The 20,705-nt window shown below is 35.0% G+C and overlaps 1 protein-coding gene across 1 annotated transcript; it reads left to right on the top strand.

Moving 5' to 3' along the window:
* Positions 1-85: 85 nt before the first annotated feature.
* Positions 86-15,342, top strand: LOC138327246 (STAGA complex 65 subunit gamma-like). Its single transcript, XM_069273223.1, has 11 exons — positions 86-339; positions 3,592-3,759; positions 4,286-4,406; positions 7,997-8,202; positions 8,561-8,670; positions 9,294-9,415; positions 10,206-10,390; positions 10,877-10,968; positions 11,332-11,443; positions 11,734-11,904; positions 12,286-15,342. The coding sequence occupies exons 1-11, from the start codon at positions 335-337 to the stop codon at positions 12,293-12,295; spliced, it is 1,302 nt and encodes a 433-aa protein (XP_069129324.1). The 5' UTR covers positions 86-334; the 3' UTR covers positions 12,296-15,342.
* The last annotated feature ends 5,363 nt before the right edge of the window (positions 15,343-20,705 follow it).

The raw sequence follows: 20,705 nt of genomic DNA, 5'->3' as shown, positions 1-20,705 counted from the left end.
CAAAATATTATCTTAACTACATATATTTAAAATAAAGTGTTAAATTTTCTTTGCTTAATTAGTAGGTTTTGTATATTATTTCTCCGAGACTAGGGGCACTTCACTGTAAACTTCCGGTTAAATAACTGCAGATTGACAGCATGGGCAGGCGGCTGATTTAATTTGTGTAGTGTTGTCTCATGTTCAGAAATTCCTGTATTTCAAGATTGATTGCTGATTAGTTGTGAGATCATAACCAAGAAGGTGTATATTTAATAATGGAACTGTTCCTGACATAAGTTGACATAACATTGTTAACGTTACAGTACAGTAGTGAGTCCTGGCAGACTTTTGAATGAGGTGCGGGTAACACATACAGTGAATGTTAATGTCATGTGCAACATCAAATGTGGTAAAGTGGACACGAGATGAATGCAGATGTATCACTGAATGGAATGTTTAAACCTCTCTTCTATAATATTATTTTAATATTCAAAATAATCACAGGCGTCTGCTTCTGGTTTGATAAAACCAATCAGAATAGCAACCATCAACTTCCAGTCAATTTCAAATAAAAAACCTGACTTAGACGAGCTCCTACACACACTAAAACCAGACATAGTAATAGGTACAGAAACATGGCATAGCAACACTACATCATATATTTTCAGAGTACAGAGTATACAGAAAAGATAGGAAACAAAACAGGAAAGGACAAAGTCACGGAGGGGTACTTTTAGCAATTATAAACAAATATATATCACAGCAACTCCTGGAACTACAGACAGACAATCTATATCTATATATGATACGTTGTAGAACCCGTTTCCGGTTTTAACACAACAGTAGAGAGAGGATCTTACAGGGCATGTTTAAAAGCCTCCAATGTTTGGGCACATACTACCTTGTCCACTAAGTGGTTCCAGTCAATGACTGTTCGCACAAAGAAGGAATTACTGTACTGCTCACAGTTGTGTGCCGTTTTTTTCAATAATATTTGTGATGATGTGATTTTCGTAATTCTTAGCTTTGATGTTTCTTTTGGGTCGACAATGATCAGTTTGGGCAAACATCACAATGGCTAATGCACACAACTTTATAGTTGGAGCATATTACAGACCACCATCAGATAAAGGACAATCACTACAACAGCTACAGATATCCATGAACAGATTAGGCCAAATTAACAATACAATAGCATTTATCAGTGCAGACTTAAACCTTCTCCACATCAACTGGCAGAACAACCAAACAATCACAGGCAAAGCAGATCAAGCACAACACCAATACTTACTAGACATTATGACAGACAGCTCTTTCACACAATTTTACAAACAAAACCACTAGAGGTGACCACCTACTTGATCTCACATTTACAAACACCGTCAATTATAAACAAAACAGAAACAACACCGCCCATATAGACAAGGCCGATCATGACATAGTATACACAGAAGCTGATGTCAGACTCAATAGATCAAGAAAAGAACCCAGAAACATATACATTTACAACAAAGCCAACTGGGAACAAATTAGACAAGATTTAAATGAAATGCATGAATCACTAAAGAGCAACAAGCAAATGAAACTGCAGACTCATTATTGAACAAATTCAAATCTACACTACACAAATCAGTGGAAAAGAACATACCCCAAAAACACTTGACATACAAACATAGACTTCCAAAGATAACAAACTCTCTACGTAGACTCCGCAACAAATTCATACAACTTCACACCAAATGTCGGTCTCAAATAACCAACTAACACAAAGATATTTTAGTAAAACACTGAAAGCAGAGGTACAAAAAACAGATACGGAATGCATACCGTTCTTAAAGATCTCCCTTTAGACGAGCAAACAACCCCAACAACAAACAACCGATATAACCCTAAGAAATTATTTAGCTACATCAAACTTTACATTGGTGTTTCGTTTGACTCGATAAGACAAGTATTTGTTGAGAAAAAATGGTTTTTATTCCCGGTTCATAGGCGTCTCGTGTGGTGATTTGTTATGTAAAGAGACAGTCACGAATCCTTCTCACTTATAAATCCTTGCCCTACTATATGAACATATTTTATTTTTCCAAAACCAGATGCAGACGCCTGTGAAATAATCAAATGTACCAAGTACTGTTTCGTATGTTGGAATTCTTTACTTCATGAAGTATTATGCGGTATGCTTTGCTTACATAAGAAAATATTTGAAATATTTGCACCATTTTTGTATTTGTAAAATACATGTACATGATTTCAAGTTTGTAAATGTTGAATTAGCACAAAAGGCATTACTATATACATGATGTAATATAATCTGACTGAAGGCAAGGCCTTAAAGGCCCATTACCTTTCCGGAACAAAATATAAAGGTTTCTTAAAAAACATTAATAACATCAGAAAATACATACCGATGACCTAAAATAAGGTTACGACACCAAACATATGCAAGATTTCCTGCGTAATATATGAAAACAGTGGAGAGTTAATTAGCTGTTTTGCTGTCTGGCGCAGTGATAGTCAACTACCTCGCGGTATTTAGGACAACAGCGGGAAACATAATACGACCCGCGTTATGAAAATAAACATTTTATTTATTTTAATCAAATCGTTCAGAAGGTGATGATAAATGTAGTATTAATGGTAAGTTAATAAATTTTGCGACTCTACAAAATTATCGATCTTGTTTTACATTCCCATTTTAAAAATTAAAGCCGTTTCGGAAAGGTAGTGGGCCTTTAAAGGGCAAAGCCAGATGTTTTAGTAACCATTAATTATGCAATGTTAAAAAGTTCAATTGATAGAAATAGCGGAGCCGAATTATCTGTTTTGTTTATTTTTTTTCATATATTCACACTCTATCCTTCTCCATAAAAGCTCCCATTTGAGAAGAAAATTTTTAGCTATTACTGTTTAATCAGCTTATTATATTGGAAGGTGGCTATCACTTTAATGCTTGCAAATAAAGAGCAATAGCACTGAGCTTCTGCCGTATGAAGATTAGTTCGTCATATCATGAAAGCGTTTGAACCGCTTGATTATATAATGAGCTGACTTCAAAGCATCGCATTCACGCTGATGGGATTTTTTAAAGTGGGGAAAAATGGCAGCTGCAAACTGAAGCTGTCAGTGTAGGATTGAATTTTGAAGATTGTGTTTTTTCTTATATTTTCATGTATGTGTTATCTTAGAAGTGCTTAGCACTTCGAGTCATTCGGGCACGAATGGCTGCGCCCTTATAATGCAGTTGTCATGAGTCATGTCCTTTCAATGCGTTATCCTTGATCCAAATAAGGAATAAGCATCTTAGATTTTGAACTCAATAGTACTTCAGGATAAAATTGTGAGCGAAAGTGTCCAGAGGAGAGCAATCAAATGAATAAACGGAGTAACCATCTTAGGTCTTATTATGATCCTTAAGCCAAATAAAATAATATATGTGTTTCCGGCGTTAGCACCCTTTAACACAGAAGTGTTTTTAATTTTTATTTTTGTAAATTGTCTTCATATTAGTTTCATGTAAAAAACTGAAATGACTTTGATATAATTATCAGAGTTTATTTTATTATATACTGTATGTACATTTGTAGCTTCAGTATTTTTTTCTTTTAGTGCCAACATGACATCCACAACATATTGGGGCGAGCTGCCCAGTGTTCCTGATACAGACTCTGGGATCGCGGCCATTGAGAGGGAACAAATGACAAAACCTCGTCCTATGGATGTAGAAGGTCCAAGACTTCACCAGCCGTCCAGCAGGCACCACCCTCCCACTAATGAGTATGAACTTCATTAATTTTTAATTACCAAATATCTACTTAGCATGACTCCAGCTTTATAAATGGCAGCAGCAAGTTGTGTAGAATGTACATGAATCCAGAACAGTAATTTTCTAATTTTGATGGATTGCAATTATAGCTCTCAAAATTTTGGCATCCCCCTCAGGAAAATCATGAAAACAGGACTTATCTATAGGTAAAGTAGGCCAGTCCTGTAAATGAGTAGAAAGTACCTGTGTATTATTATTATATCTGCATATCTATCAATACCTGGTAAGCTTATGTAATGATTATGACAACTACTGGTATATAAAAAGGCTATACAATATGTAGGTCCTATTCCAATTTCCTTTTAAATTATAAATAATTATATATTATATAATTCCATAACTATTTTTGACTTTTTACAAACGACTGTCATCTTATCCTATACTTTGCCAAGCATCTTTTTTTTCCAACTCCAGCTCGAACACTTTAAAATAAACTATTTATAGATACTTGATTAAATACCTTATTAATTGCTTCAGCCCCTTACCAAGTGAAAAGTTTGAGATGGATCCCATCGTTTTACATACCATCCGACTGGTCCAACATGCCAAGAAACTCCGACAACTTATTTCCAGTGTCCAGCAACAACAGGAAGCAGTTGTATGTATAATATTTTTTTTTTTTTTTTTGCTCTAGAAAGTATTTCTTTTATTTTGGCCTTTTCATATATATTATCATGACACCCATTCCATACCACAGCTATCATCCAAGTGATAGAATGTTCTTCCATTGTTTAAGAATGGTAAAATTCTAGCTCTCTTGTTGTCATCGTTATCATTTTGGATTATTGTTGATGATCTATAATACTATACTGATCAGTAGAGTTTATTGTAAGGGAGATAACTGCGTGATATAGAGTTTGTTGAAAGGGAGATAACTGCAAGATATATCACAAAGTATAAGGTAATTAAATTGACATACAAGTTTTCTGCAATTTTGCCTTAAGTCTACTTTTGAATTTATTTTATTTTTTATGGCTCTATTTATATATTATATAACTACTGTGATATAAACTTTTTTTTTTCCAACTCCAGCATCGAACACTTTAAAATAAACTATTTATAGATATACTGGATATAGTTCCATTATTTCAAATCCGACAACTTATTTCCAGTGTCCCAGCAAACAACAGGAAAGCAGTTTTGTATGTATAATAGTTGTTTTTTTGTTTTTTTGTTTGCTCTAGAAAGTTTTTCTTGTTATTTGGCCTTTTCATATATATTACCATGACAAACCCATTTTAATACCACAGCTAACATCCAAGTGATAGAATGTTCTTTTCCATTGTTTAAGAATGTTTAAAATTCTATCTCTTCTTATTGTCATCGTTATCATTTTGGATTATTTGTTGATGATCTATATATACTACTATACCTGATCTGTAGAGTTTATTGATAAGGGAGTATAACTGCGTGATTTAGAGTTTGTTGTGAAAGGGAGATAACTGCAAGATATAGTTGCCTTTAGTATAAGATAATTGAATTGACATACAAGTTATTCTGCAATTCTGCCTTAAGTTCTACTTGGTTCCTATTTTATACTTTATGTTGATAAAATAACTGGGAATAGTTCCATGTTTATAAAAATACTGTGAATATAGTTTCCATAATTTCTAAATTTACACTAACTAATCAGCAATTTGTGTTTTCACTAATGTGCAATAAACTTCCTGCCATCCGTTATAATCATAATAACAAAAGGAAAATAACAGTAAGAACGGTATGATTGTAATATACTTACTCATCAGTAATGTAATTACTTTGATTTTTGATATCCGTTAATTGTTTCTTAGAAAAACGTAGAGAGTGAAGAAAATTTGGGGGGCAAACCCACCACACACCGCCCATGAACAAAATTACATGTACACTTGCGAAACACCAAGGTACATTGACCATTACCATTTATGCCAAATGACACATAGAGTAAGGTCAATCAGGTGTAAGATGTGGTGTAAATACATTCATGAAGATTAAAAAAAGAAAAATATGTTGTTTTATTTTTGTCAAAAAAGTATTTCAATTAGCAAGGTCATATTGAGTATATATGCTTGTTTTTACATTTATGTAAAGGCCAAATGCAATAGAACAAACAAAGTGATAGGAAAATTCTCAAAAAAATCTAGCTAATAAGTATTTAAATGAAGAATTAATTCAGAGCTGAAACTGTAAATTAATGCTTTGACAGCTGCCCTTGATTGACTCTTTTGTGTATTTGTTTTGATCTTGACCTTTGGTGTATTATGTTACCCCTGACCTAATTGTCTATTGGTTGACCTAGACCTTATATGTATTGATTTACCCTTGACCTTTTGTGTATTGTGTTAGCCCTGACTTTTTAGGTCATCTGACCGAAGGTCAATTGGTGGGGATGACCTAATTGTCATCGTGTTTCGTCCGTCGTACGTGCGCCCGTGCGCCGAGCGCCGTCCTCCGACCGTCCGCCGTGCGTCGTGCGTAAAACTTATTTATACAAAAAGCCATACTCCCTCCTAAACCCTTGAGTGAATTACATCCATATTTGGTGTGGAAACATCCTTGGGGTAAGGACAATCAAATTTTATATAAATGAGAGATAAGTCCGACCCCTAGGGGCAGAGGGGGGTGGGGGGGCCCCAAAAGGGCAAATATTTTCTTAATTTAAGCTTTTAAATCCTACTCCTCCATCATCCTTGGATGGAATTCATCCATATTTAGTGTGAAACGTCATTGGGGACCCTACAATCATATTTTTATATAAATGAGCCTAGTCCGACCCCTAGGGGCTGAGGTGTGGGGCCCCAAAAGGGCAAATTTTCTTAATTTTAGCTTAAAAATCCTACTCCTCCTTCATCCTTGATGGATTTCATCTATATATTTGGTGTGAAACATCATTGGGAAGGACAATCATATTTTATATAAATGAGCTTGGTCCTGACCCCTAGGGGCTGAGGGGTGGGCCCCAAAAGGGCAAATTTTCTTAAGTTTTAGCTTTAAAATCCTACTCTTTCCTCATCCTTGGTATGGATTTCATCCATATTTAGTGTGAAACATCATTCGGGGAAGGACAATCATATTTTATGTAAATGAGATAAGTCCGACCCCTAGGGGCAGAGGGGCGGGGGCTCCAAAAAGGCAAATTTTCTTAATTTAAGCTTTTAAATCCTACTCCTCCTTCATCCTTGGATGGATTTCATCCATATTTAGTGTGGAAACATCATTGGGGACCGACAATCATATTTTATATAAATGAGCCTGGTCTGACCCCTAGGGGCTGAGGGGCGGGGCCCCAAAAGGGCAAATTTTCTTAATTTTAGCTTTAAATCCCTACTCTTTCCTCATCCTTGGATGGATTTCATCTATATTTGGTGTGAAACATCATTGGGGAAGGACAATCATATTTTATATAAATGAGCTTGGTCCGACCCCTAGGGGCTGAGGGGTGGGGCCCCAAAAGGGCAAATTTTCTTTAATTTTAGATTTAAAATCCTACTCTTTCCTCATCCTTGGATGGATTTCATCCATATTTAGTGTGAAACATCATTTGGGATGGGCAATCATATTTTATATAAATGAGCCTGGTCCGACCCCTAGGGGCTGAGAGGTGTGGGCCCCAAAAGTGCAAATTTCTTAATTTTAGTTTTAAAATCCTACTCCTCCTTCATTCCTTGGATGGATTTCATCCATATTTGGTGTGAAACATCATTATGGCATGGACAATCATATATTATATAAATGAGCCTGGTTCGACCCCTAGGGGCTGAGGGTTAGGGCCTTAAAAGGGCAAATTTTCTTAATTTTAGCTTTAAAATCTTACTCCTCCTTCATCCTTGGATGTGAATTTCATCCATATTTGGTGTGAAACATCATTGGGGAAGGACAATCATATTTTATATAAATGAGTCTGGTTTGACCCCTAGGGGCTGAGGGTTGGGCCCCAAAAGGGCAAATTTTCCTTAATTTTAGCTGGCCCAATTCCTGTTTTCAGGTTTTCGGTCTCCGATCTCAATGATTTTATAGGGGTTAATTGATGTCCGAACAACATAACAACATTTTTGAAAAGATTATTTGTATCCCAAGATGGCCGCTGGCCCCACAATCCTGTTGTAAGGTTTCAACCTCCGATCTCAATGAAGATGAGGTGACGTCTATAGGGGTTTTGAATTGATGCGCGAACAACATGAAAACATTTTCATAAATATTTGGTATTCCAAGAATGGACCACTGGCCCACTACTTCCTGTTTTCAGGATCTCTCGGGCTCCCGATTTTCAATGAAAATTGGTCTATAGGGGTTTTAACTGATTCAGATGGGGGAAACTTATGTGAGGACAATCCATATTTTATGAAGGACCGATCTAAGACCAGGGAAAGTACGCTGCGGAGGTCCAAAAATGGGAGCTTTGCTCTTGACTCTTTTGTGTATTGTTTGATCCTTGACCTTTGGTGTATCATTTGACCCCTGACCTTTTGTATATTGGTTGACCTAGACCTTATATGTATTGATTTACCCTTGACCTTTTGTGTATTGTGTTAGCCCTGACTTTTTGTATATTGATTGACTACGGTTATGTATTGATTGACCCTTGAACTTTTGTGTATTGTTTGATCCTTGACCTTTTGTATATTGTTTGACCTTGACCTTTTGTGTATTAATTGAACCTTGATCTTTTGTGTAATATTGTTTGATCTTTGACCTTTTGAATTGTAATATTGTTTGATCTTTGGCCTTTTGTGTTTTGATTGACCTTTGAGCTAGTGTGTATTGTTTACATTTCAGTGACTTTGTAAAGGGTATAGGTGAACCACCCCCAGATATTGATGATCTGGCATGTAGAAAACTGCTGAGGAGATCGGTATCAGCTGTTTGTGCTCACACGGGCTATGACAGTAAGTGTGTAGAATGTTCTTTGTGTGTCCACAATGCCCACTTTGGTCTGTCAGGTAACGTAAATATAAGGGAGATCTCAACCTGTATGAAAGATTTTGGCTGACCGAACAAAATGTTTTTTTGAGGGTTGCGATATCTCAATCTGCTCTTTCTATAGCTAGGTTTGATAATTATGAATAAAAAGAAGGAAATTCAGTTGTGTACAAAAATATTATTCCTTTCCTTCATCACAAGTCTGTTGAGTAATGTGCCGGAATTGATGGAATGATTGACAACAGGTACCATGGGCATGCTGTATGTTATTTCTAAATGCATGTGAATTATATATTTTCTTTACTCAGATAGAAGAGCAGAGTTATCTTTTCATAAAATCAGAAATTGAATTGTCATTTCCCACTAACAATGTATATATATATTTGAAGATAGCTTGTGAAGTTCATTTTATTGCTTTGATATGTGCAAATTTGGTAAAGCTTTGATTTAACTCATTCATCCCTGAAAACACTTTTGGACTCGTCTAGATAACAAACTAGGCATTCCATTATGAAATTTCAGGGGTTATTGACTTAAGGATGTCACAGCACTTAATTTGATGACTAATATTAATTCTCTTTAATCTAAGGTACAAATGAGTCAATCCTAGAGACGCTGACTGATATCACGCACGAATATTTCCAACAGTTGACCACACACCTGCGTACAGCAGTGGACAACCGACTTTTACATGGATATAATGGATTCCCAGTAAGTAATACTTTATCATATGGTTTATACATCTTCTTTAGTTAGATGTGCTTCATTTTGGTGATGGAGTGAAGGAAAGTTTATAGTTCCTTGTGAAAATGAGTGACTTAAAGCCAATATCAGTATGCAGCTAGCTGCTCCATAAAGGCCTTGACACAACCCTTACGACTATTGGTAGAATGTCAAGACACATAAGTTCTTGTTTCTTGTAATAGTTTAATTTGTGCTAGTAAACAGAAGAGGGTTATCCACTTTATTTTCATGAGATTCAAATTTTCAGGGATATCACGTGAGAACTCACTCGCGAATTCAAATACTGACTATTGTTTAAAATACAAAAACTCATAAAACTAATAAAAAACTGTATAAATAATTTGTATATGAATGCATGGTTGTCAGTAAGAGTGCTTGCTCTTGAATTTCTAAATTTCTGGCAAATTTGTAAACATGCTAAATTTAATGAAGATACCAAAATTGCATTAGCAGAAATTCCATCTTTGCATATTACAGAGTAAGCTCCCTTGCGGGTAGATATCTATTGTTACGTCATTATTTTGTGAGCACAATTCACGGTTTATCTAAAACGTATGATGTTACGCTCTCAAACAGGTGACATTACAATCAATACCTACCCGACAGTGCAGATTGTTATTATGCAAATACAGATTAAATTACTATACACTACTGTTTTTCTTGAATATCATTTACATTAGACTTTTGTAGGATGTGTTCCTATATGTTGTATGAAGAAGGTGTTGTATATATTTGATTCTTCTTATTCCAATTTTAGGATGTCGTAGAGGAGGTGTTTCATCAGGTAGGGATAGGCAGTGTGACAACTCTCCACAGCTTCTATCAAAATCATATCATCAACTACCAGAAAAACATGGAACAGACATGCCAACAACTTGTCGCCGAGTACGAAAAGATGAAACTACCATCGATGATCAAGATGGAAACTGTTCCCGTCATCAGGTAAAAAATGATCAAAAGTCATCTGCACATCTTCTTAATGTTTGGTATTAAGAATGTCGGACGACAGGTCTGGCCATTTTCAGTATAATGTGACTGGGCGGGGTGTGCTGGTAGGTGTCTTTGACAGATAAGATAAGAGGAATCAATTGCCATGCCCCTGGCATACTGGATGAGTCTGCAGCATCTTGGCAGCATAATTTAAACACTTAAAACATGCTGCCACCATGCTACATACCATATAATTATCATCCCTTATGGACAAGAAGCATGTTGACAGCATATTGGCAGATTGCTAGCAGCATGAAAATGCAGCACATCCTGCAGGTATGCTGCAAGAATGCTGCATTTTCATGCTGCTAGCATACTGCCAATATGCTGTCAAATTAAAGAAGATATTTCCTGAAATATTGAGACAGTTTTTCAAAACACAAGTCAAATTCTTAAAATTACTTCAAAATTTTTTGTTCACCATCTTTTCCCCAAAAGGATAAAAGAAGAGCCGTGCTCTGAGATTCAGTTTCCTGTCCTTGATGAGAACGACGAGATCAATGATGCGGAACAGCTGCTGCAGCTGGAAGGTGAGAGCCTGTAATGATTGGTCATTTGTTTCAACGGTGTCATATTGATTCAGTGGAGATCACAAACTGAAAAAAAAAAGAAAAAAAAAGTTGATAATGAGTCCATTTCCAAACGAAATCATGTAAATCTTCTAAGAAAGAGGTTTTCTCTCATTCATACTTAAAAGACTGTTCATATTTAATACACTACTTTTCTTCCCGGAAATATTGACTAAAAATGTTTGAGTGGAATAGTCTGAAAGACCATTAAACTGAATTTGTACCATTAGTGATTTGGACTTTTATGAATCTTAACGTAACGCCTATAACATGTTATTTTTTTTGGATTTAAATTATTGAATTAAAACCTGTATTATTTTTTAGGTCTGAGTGGATTTGAGATAACAGTGGAGCATGAATCTACAGGAGGACTAACAACAGAGATGGATTCAAAATGGCAGAGTGTGAAATCAGAAACGGCTGAAGGTGGCACCAGGTAGGTATTGTTTCTTTCTGCTAAAATCTTTGATTGGTTGAAAGTTTTAGATAACATTTAATTGGTTATTTGCTCTCCTGAGGTCTTTGATTGGTGTTCTGTTTTTTCTTAGGTCTCTGATTGGTTGCAATTTTTAGATAATATATATAATTGATTGATATATATAGTTCTGCTGAGATCTTTGATTGGCTGTGTGTTTCTACCGTCTGAGAAATTGGTTGGTTGTTTGTTTCGAATGAAGTATTTTATTTATTGTTACCTACTAATATTTCATGCTTGTCTTGTTTCAGCTCACGTCTCAGTTTTGATGTGTTTGATGAGCCTGGGAGTGTAAAGCCCCCTCGGACACCGGCACAGCTTAGTGAGGGGGGAGACAGTATAACAGACCCTGCCTCTATCCCTGGCTCTGATATCATGTCTCCCCCATCGATCACCTCACGGCCAAGTAAACCTAAGAAAAGGTGAGAAACTTTATGGTAGATTAAGCAACTTCTATTTTTGTTATCTAATTAACACCTGCTAGTATGTGATTTGATTTTAAGTTAGTTTACTGCAGTCCATAGGACATATTGATGGAAATCAGAATTATAAAATAGAAAGCAAAAAGAAAAAAGAAAAAAAGAAAAAAAAAACAACTGAATATTGCTCTGACTTTCAACAAAATTTTTGAAGAATATTATTAATGTAACTTTGTGTATAAATGTAAGTACCAAAAATATTTTTATTTTGTGTGTTTTTGTATTGATTAAAGCACTAGCTCTGCCCCTGTAGAAATTCTGTATTTATAGTCACAAACAAGAGGGAATGTTTATAATTATTTGTGATTTTGATTTCAACAACAGGAAGAAATAACAGATGTTTAAAGGAAACACAGTACAGTATGATATGGATTCAGACAATCCACAGGTCAAAGTTCATAATGACTCAGAGCAGACATTTAATATAAACTATTTTGAGCTTTATATTTTTCTGTATACTGGTAAATGGTATACATGAAGGGAAACAAGACTGACATGAAAGTATGATTTCTTTGGAAGTGAACATTTAGTGTATACTCTCAGGCTGCTGGATCAACGGGAGACTTGTATATGTGACACTTTCTGGAGATTGCAGATGTATTCTTTATCTGTACAAGCCGAGAGATTAGAAAGAAAGTGAAGGAAGGACTCTTGTGTATAAGGCTTCTATACTACAATGTGAAGAATGAAGATCTGTTGTGTGCAATATGGTGTGTTAGAGAATTTTAACTATGAAGAGATGTATTACGCATTGTGTACAAGGCCAAACTACAGAAATTTGGTGTACAAAAGTTGTGTAAAAGGAAAAGACTGTGGATTACCTCCCTTCATTTTAAGATTGGTTGCATTTGGCAATTGTGTCTATACCCCTGCTCGATTCGTCAAGAGCGGGCGCCCGCCGGCGACCCGGCGGCGGCTAAGTCACTCGATTCAAAGAAAAAATGCGCCGGTTGCGCGACCGGCGTACGCCGGATCAGCCGGTTTTGAATCACCGGCTAATACCGGCGCAAGATGGCGGAATAAATGTTAGATATTTGTTGACGAAATTCTCGTTAAGCAAAACTCATTCCGTTCAGACATAAATTCTCCAAACATCATGATTTTCTTGTTGTATTCATTAACGGTCAGGAATTGGAACCTCTTTTGATACAAACAGGTATGTAGATAAACATTTATCCTGCAACTGTCCCACATACTGACCGATAACTACTGCCGGATAAACTTGTGCTTTATCCGTCAATACGAATGCTTTATCCGTCAATACGATCACGTGAATTTGTTCCATATCTGACGGAACTTTTTCTAACTTGACCCAGAACTAGAACCTTCCGGTGAATGGAACGTCATTCAGTCCCGCTAAAACGTGACGTCACATTCACCGGAATGACGTCATTTTTACGCTATCGAAAATCTCGTATGGCGGTGTCGTCTTTTTCTTGGCTCATGGCAAAGGTATGTATTGCAAAATAATTCTTTAATAGGTATTTATTGGGTTTTTTTGAGTATTTTTATTTTGTTTGAGCGATGTATCATACTGAATAAAATTACGGATACTATTTGTGAATGCGCTTATTTATTTCCCACGGCAGTAAACAGGAGTACACTCTCATTCGGTACATAGTGAATGAATCTTTACCTCCGCATCAAAGATCTACTGGAAGCTTCTCGCTTCGGGCAAAACCAAGTAAATAACTGTCAATTTGCTTTCGGTTTGAATGCCATAATGGTTGCAGGATAAACAGAATACACGGTTAGTATCTTACAATACAAGTTTTATTTTGGTGCTCGACACGGAAAGCCGAGATGACTCGGCAAAGCCTCGTCATCTCGGCTTTCCTAAGTCTCGCACCAAAATAAACCTTGTATTGTAAGATACTAACCATGTATTCTCTATTTATGAAGCGAATGCATCGAAATGTGCAGTGATGTATAGACTTAGATATATATATATAGCCCAGGTTTTGCTCTATACATATTTTTTCTCTACATAGTGTAATACGTACGGTATCATGGATTTTATAGAACCAAATGCTTGTGCATGTACATTCTTGCCTGATTATAATAAAATTTGTAAATTTAATGTATATAAAAATGGAATGTTTTATTCAAAGTACATAAAATTTCAAGGACTTCTCTTGGACTGTGTATCAATAACAATAAAAACAGATTTTTAAGGTTTATTCTGAGATTTTACAATTTCGAAAACAACACATTTTAAAGTTCTAATGAATCGTTTTCGTCAAACACATGTAATTCAGAGTGTAACATAAGAAAATAGATTTATATGTGTGTAGTATTATACCTACATGTACATTGTAAATACACAATTCAGAAAGAATGTTCAAATTGAGAATATGATTGTACGGGCATTGTTAATTCCTATGTCAAGTCACGAGAAAAAAAATTCTACTGGTGACATGTAGTAAGAAATAAATTAATAAAATAGTAAAGTTACAACAATGCCACACCAAGGTATCAATTTAAACCCAGTTTATTAAGATAACTCATGCTTTACTAATCGGTGCTTCAGCGATCTGTTGAATTTTAGTAAGAACAAATAATGATTGGCGTGTGGCCCATTGCAACAATGCATGGAGCGACAGTGTTTGGAGCGACAAAAATTATATCAAATGTGCATTATAACAGGAACGCGCGGAGCGATTTTGTGAGGAACGACAATGCGACATGGCCGAAATAGGCCACCATATATATGTTTTCTATTTCATAAGAAACTTCAACACAAGAGATTAATGCAGTATGATGCAATTTCTTATATTTGTTCTTTTGGAATAAATCAGCATACACGTGTATATTATACAGAGTAGCATGCACGATGAAGAAAAAATGAGAATGGAGGGGTTGTTCATTTTCCAAAAGGCGAAACAACATATGACATTATCCAGTCACGGTATCTTATTAATATTAAACTCTAATGATTTATGAATTTCTAAAAGTTCTTGGCCCGGAATCGAAAAATACGAATATTTGAAAGCTAATTTTTTATTGGCAACATCGCTTTTTTCCAAATACACATTATGCTACCATTACTATCTGAAGAACAATCACTCATTTATTATGAAACAGAGACAACCACGCACATGCGTCGACTATTTAATCGCTTTTAATTTGTCTAATATAAAAGTTGTAAACGTATACGTAGAAGTATTTTTCTTACTCGTGCTAAGGGTAAGTTTAGCGTAAATAATGTTTACCATAACATGATATTAACCAAATTAGAATATCATGTTATCTATTAGATCAACTTAAATTCAGTCTTTGATTATGTTTGATGCAAAAAAGCAAAATGTCCCTAAAGCTCTGAAGAAATGTCCGCCATGATGGAATACGCCGATTATATTTGTTTTGCCAGATCGACCGGTCGTCCGCCCGGTCACATGATCGGCGTACGCCAGTAGTCGCTTTTCAGAACGAATGCATTTGGCAATTGTGTCAATGATGGTAGGACTTCATTCAGGACATGGAAGAGTGGATTACCTCCCTTTATCCTAGAATGGATAATTAAGGAATGTGTACAAAACCAGATAACAGGGCTGTTTTCGATTATACGGTTTTATGAATTAAAGACGGACCTGGTGATTTGATAGGGTTTTCAGATGAGCTTTGACAAAGCCCTGGCAGGCCTGTATAAAAAAACTGCCGATTTATACTTGAAATAATGACTTTAACAAATGGTCGAACCGGTTGTTCCTAATAAATGAAAACGGCACAGGACTTCGACCAGGTCGCACAATTGTGGATTACCTCCCTTTATCCTAGCATGGTTAATTACCAAATGCGTAAAAGACCAGATAGCATGACTTCAGCTAGGATGCACAATTATGGATTACCTAGTATCTACTTTTCTCACAAACATGTACAAGGTTGGAGGATAGCAGGATATTAGGAATGGTTGTATTCATGTCAAAAGCCACCTAATGTATGTATTTAAATTCAATCTATGATTTTATGCTAGCACAAACTTCATGCATATACCAAATTGTCTACAAACCACACAAAATTTGAAAAGTTTAAGTATCCTAAAATAGTTAACGTAGACCGTCCCTTCTGTGAGGTCATACGTTTGTAACATTGCTAACCAGATCCCGGCAAATGTATTTTATTTCTCCGTACCCATCTAGTATAACTGGCTTCTGATATCATCATTCAAGCAAGTATTTCGTCTGGAACATTTCCGGGTGTTTACTTGAAGTGTATCAATCTAAAGGTGTGACAATTGGTATATATAGTATAATTTTGAAGATTCATGCATGAAGTAAAATCCAAGAATCATCATACATGTAGTCACTAAACAATCGGATGGAATACACATGGATTTACGGGGACCCAAAATGAAAAACTTCAATTGTCAGTAGTAACAAATGAATGACCGTTATTATTATAATTGTATCTTAAGAAAAATTTATGCAGTTTTTGTGATCAGGGTATACCTAAATTAAAATATCAAAAAATGAACGAAATCCTTGAGAAGAAACCAGAAGGGACGGTCTACCTTAACTTACGTTTCAAGTATAGATGATCTGAAGTTTAAAAACTGAAATTAAAAAAAATTGATGCTGATATTGATGGAACTGCCCCCTATACCCCTAATCTGCTTCTTTACCCACAAACATCATGTGCAAAATGGGACTAATTCAAATAACATGTGATATCTGGTAACGTTTGTGTGGGACTATTGTTTCTATTGGTGATGGAATGACGTCAAATGATGATATTGCTAAAGCCATTTCAGTGGGAAGATTACAAAGACTTGTGTTCTATCACCACTTCAGATACTAGACCCACACAAACGTTTTGGGGGAATATCACTTGATACAAATACATGAATCATAAGTCCTATTGTATTCACTCTCTAGGTTGGTTATATCCATTATGTCCATTGAGGCAAGTAAACATTTGTTTCAAAAGCTAATAAAGAGTCACACAGGAATATGAATTGTGATACTATTATTGTATTCCAAAAAGTATAATACATGCCTCCATAGTTCATGTTAATGAGTCCACAGAAACTTTTATTTGATTTATAAGTGCCAGAATCTTGTGAAGGGAAATAAGTCTTAATGACATATGGTGCAAAATAGAACATGTACTCTCTACAAATAAAGCATGAACAAACTATCACTTGTTTTATTGTATTTTCAGTAAGGAAGACTGGAAAATTGAAGTTGTTATCAAATCATTATTTTCAATATGATATTTTTGGTTGCTATGGTGACCTGGTCACTATACACAGGTGTTGTGAAACGGACAATAATTTATTAGCCTTTTGATCAATTTTATTCAAACTTAGTCATATTATAGGAACATTTGGTTGGCATGGTCTAAAATAAGAGGAAACAATTGGGGTGGGGCAGGGGGTTATTGTTTTAGTTTACCAGTTCTAGTTTGACAATAATTTGTGTTAAGCATCAATTTCTAAAAACTTACAGGTTGATGGTAAATCTATTTGGACTTAATTTCATACTTTCTAATGATAACTTCAAACTTAAATTACTTTATATTTGTGGACTGTGGTTTGTTATTTTTTAGCTTCCTATGTGATTATACTGTGGGCATGTGTAGATTTTCCAATCAATAAACTTTACTAAGTTAGTTTGTTGATTAACTGATTTTAACAAACTAAAAGGTTCCTTTTAAAATTGTTTTTATAATCATAATTTTATTTGTTGTCATTGCATGCCAATAAGAAATAAAAAAATGTACTGTATTCTATTTTTGTAGCACCATTTTGGTTAAAACTTGAGACAATTTAATTACTGATTTAAAAAAAAATACAGCATTACATCCGTAAGTTAAATAAGGGATGTCTTTTCATGAACATTTCTTCTATGAATGGATCCAATTCAGGTTAGGTTTATTGGTATCAAAGTGTTGAAAATACACATGATAGTGTTTAACATAAGGAACTCAATTATGTTGCACTACTTTGAATGGATATAATTATATTGATATTGTTCGGAATATAACGGCCTTTTATGCTTGTCACAGTCTGGGTCTCTTTAAATTCTGCCTTCCTGCTTCTGTGGTCGGGGAGTTTAAATACCCCATTGATCAAACTATGTTGGGGGTAGAAGTTCTATAGGCAACTGATCTATAAACAAACTATATTCAATACACACGGTATTTGTCAGCTTAACGGGTAAAAACTGTGAATTTTTTAGATAGACATTTCTATCTTTTCTTGTGGAAATAATTGATTTTAGTGAAAATCAAATATACTCAGATATATGTATATTTCATTTATTATTTTGAAATTAATTTTACAAAGAAATGCCAATTATATTGAAATAAGAATAGTGAAATTGTATTTTGATAAGCTAAAAAGTCTTTGAAAAGTAATATAAACTTTTCTGTAAAGTCCGAAGATAACTGAAGTATGGTTAGCTTAAGTACTGTTTCAAAAAATCTAAACGTACTTTATAATTGTTTCTTCTTTTAGTTTCAACAGATCAGTTTGTCATGCAGCTTGTAAAGAAATATATGAGAAACTGATAATTAAATTGTGCAATTCAGCAGAATTTCTACATAATAAGCTGTTTGAAGAAAGCTTCTGAGAGTTCGTGATTTGAGTATTTAAATCAAAGTACACGTACTATCATTCAGTGTTCTCACAAAATGTACCTATAAAAGTCTGGAATCTTTGAATCATCAATGATCTAATGTCAGAAGATCACAGTAACTACGCAGTACTGTCAAGGACTCTCACCTGTGTAAACGCATTACCTGTCAATTCCCTCGTTACAGGTGTCAAAGGTGAGAATTCTATTTTAATATACATTTTCTGAGTTTAATATACTGAGTTACGATCTCATCAACGTGCAATGTGATCACTTAGAAATATTTAGCTAGGGTGAGGTGACACAAGCGTTTTACCTTTAATGCATAAGAGCAGGTTCAGACCTATGTTTACCTATTAATTATCAGGTGTGGAATACATACCTGTGCATTTTAATGACAGGCAGGATGTAAATTTGAAAATCATTCAAGAATTGATTTAAATGTGATTTGTGCTATAGAGAATGTACATGTTTTAAATTTGTTCTGTAACGGCTGAATTTCTGATAAATTGAACATTATTCCCTTCAAACCATGAGGAGACATTAACTTCGTTCAATGTTTTCTCAGCATCAGCAGATGAACCAAAAATCAAAGGATTAAATGATTCTTTGTGTTTTAATGGTATCAAATCGTGCCAGGATTTTAGTTATGACACTGAAAAATTGTGACCATTTTTCACCGGAGATGGATTAATTCCTGAGGTTTTCCATTGTAAGCAAATTTCGGCACAATTACTTAGCAATTGTGTACCTTTAAAATCAAAGGATTTAAAATACAAGTTTGATGGAACCAACTTGTACCTTAATGTAACTGGTGACACTGATAAATGTTGTTTTAAGAGCATTTTTCGTCAGAAATGTGAAATTAATTCCTCGAGGGATTTACGCATAGTATTTTTTCGTAAATTTTGGAACAATCGGTTCCTTAACAGAGCTGGCATCTTATCAATAAACATTTTGTTTATTTTTTACCAGTCCTGTGCATTATGTTGATTTTCATGTTGGCTGAACACCACAAGTAGAAGACAATAGCTATCACATGTAGAAAAATGGACTCTGTGTACGTAACACTTCACAAATACAGAAACCCTTCATCAGAGGACTGGATTGTTCATAACGCCTGACAAATACAGAGCCTGTTCATCAGGGAACTAGATTCTATATATACGTAACGCCTTCACAAATACAGAACCTTTTCGTCATTTACAGGTAGGTACCAAAGAGAAATCAATGTGGACCAGTTGAAAATTACAGGATGCCGGCCATTACCATCACATTTGATTTTTTCGACGTCTTTGTAGTTTGAGTACAATAGTTACAGGTTATAATTGTATTTATCGACTCGGAGGTAGATCTGCGTTTAGTCTGTATGTGCTTTGAGTTCTATTGGCAGTTATTGGTCATTTTAGGACAACTTGGATTTGATAGTGGACTGTAGGAGGAGAGCCTGATTCAGGAGAGAAAAAAAACTACTAAATTTCCCATGTGCTGGGTTGTATGCAATCTACAGGTAATTATGATTTTTGGACCTTTTTTTCAAAATTGCCAATGGTGGATTGTAGGAAAAGCCAGAGTTCCAGGGAAAAAACACTGACTTACAGCTATCAATTAATATCTGTCCATGTATCAGGTAAAAATGATTAAGAAAATGAACTACCAATTTTTGGTAGTGAGTTATAGGAAAGCCAGAGTTTCAGGGAAAAAAACTACCACCCAACAAGCTGTGAGAAATAAGTTAATGAAATGAACTACTGCAGGGTTTGGTGTTGCTTTGTAGGAAAGCCAGAGTTTCAGAAAAAATATACTGACAAACATATGCATTAAGCAGTAACAATTTAAGGACATTTATAATTAACTATCACATTTTGCTGATGGATCATTCATAAGGAGAACCAGAGATTTAAGTTTGAAAAAATCTTGTGTACAATAATGGTGTTTTATAAATCCTTTTGGTGATTAAGATCTTTATTTGTATAGAAAAACTATTTAATGTACATGTACTGGGTTTTTGGTGGTCAAAGGCTGAAGATCCTAAAGAATAAAAAACTGACCTGTGGTCAGTACCTTACTGCAGCCTCATCCCAGTTTATGAACTGGCGGTCAAGAGTCATTGGTCATATATATTCAAATCAGACCTCAGTAAATATCAATGATTACATATAAATTCTC

This window comes from Argopecten irradians, chromosome 7 (assembly GCF_041381155.1).
Source record: "Argopecten irradians isolate NY chromosome 7, Ai_NY, whole genome shotgun sequence".
NCBI classification, from domain to species: Eukaryota; Metazoa; Mollusca; class Bivalvia; order Pectinida; family Pectinidae; genus Argopecten; species Argopecten irradians.
Note: the sequence above shows the minus strand (reverse complement) of the source record. Positions and strands in the feature narration are given on the sequence as shown.

What these genes read in the sequence shown, in the direction of transcription:
- LOC138327246 (XM_069273223.1), top strand. An exon ending in AGCAACAACAGGAAGCAGTT is followed by an intron (nt 4,407 to 7,996) that starts GTATGTATAATA and finishes TGGTATTCCAAG; the next exon opens with AATGGACCACTGGCCCACTA. An exon ending in TGCTCACACGGGCTATGACA is followed by an intron (nt 8,671 to 9,293) that starts GTAAGTGTGTAG and finishes CTTTAATCTAAG; the next exon opens with GTACAAATGAGTCAATCCTA.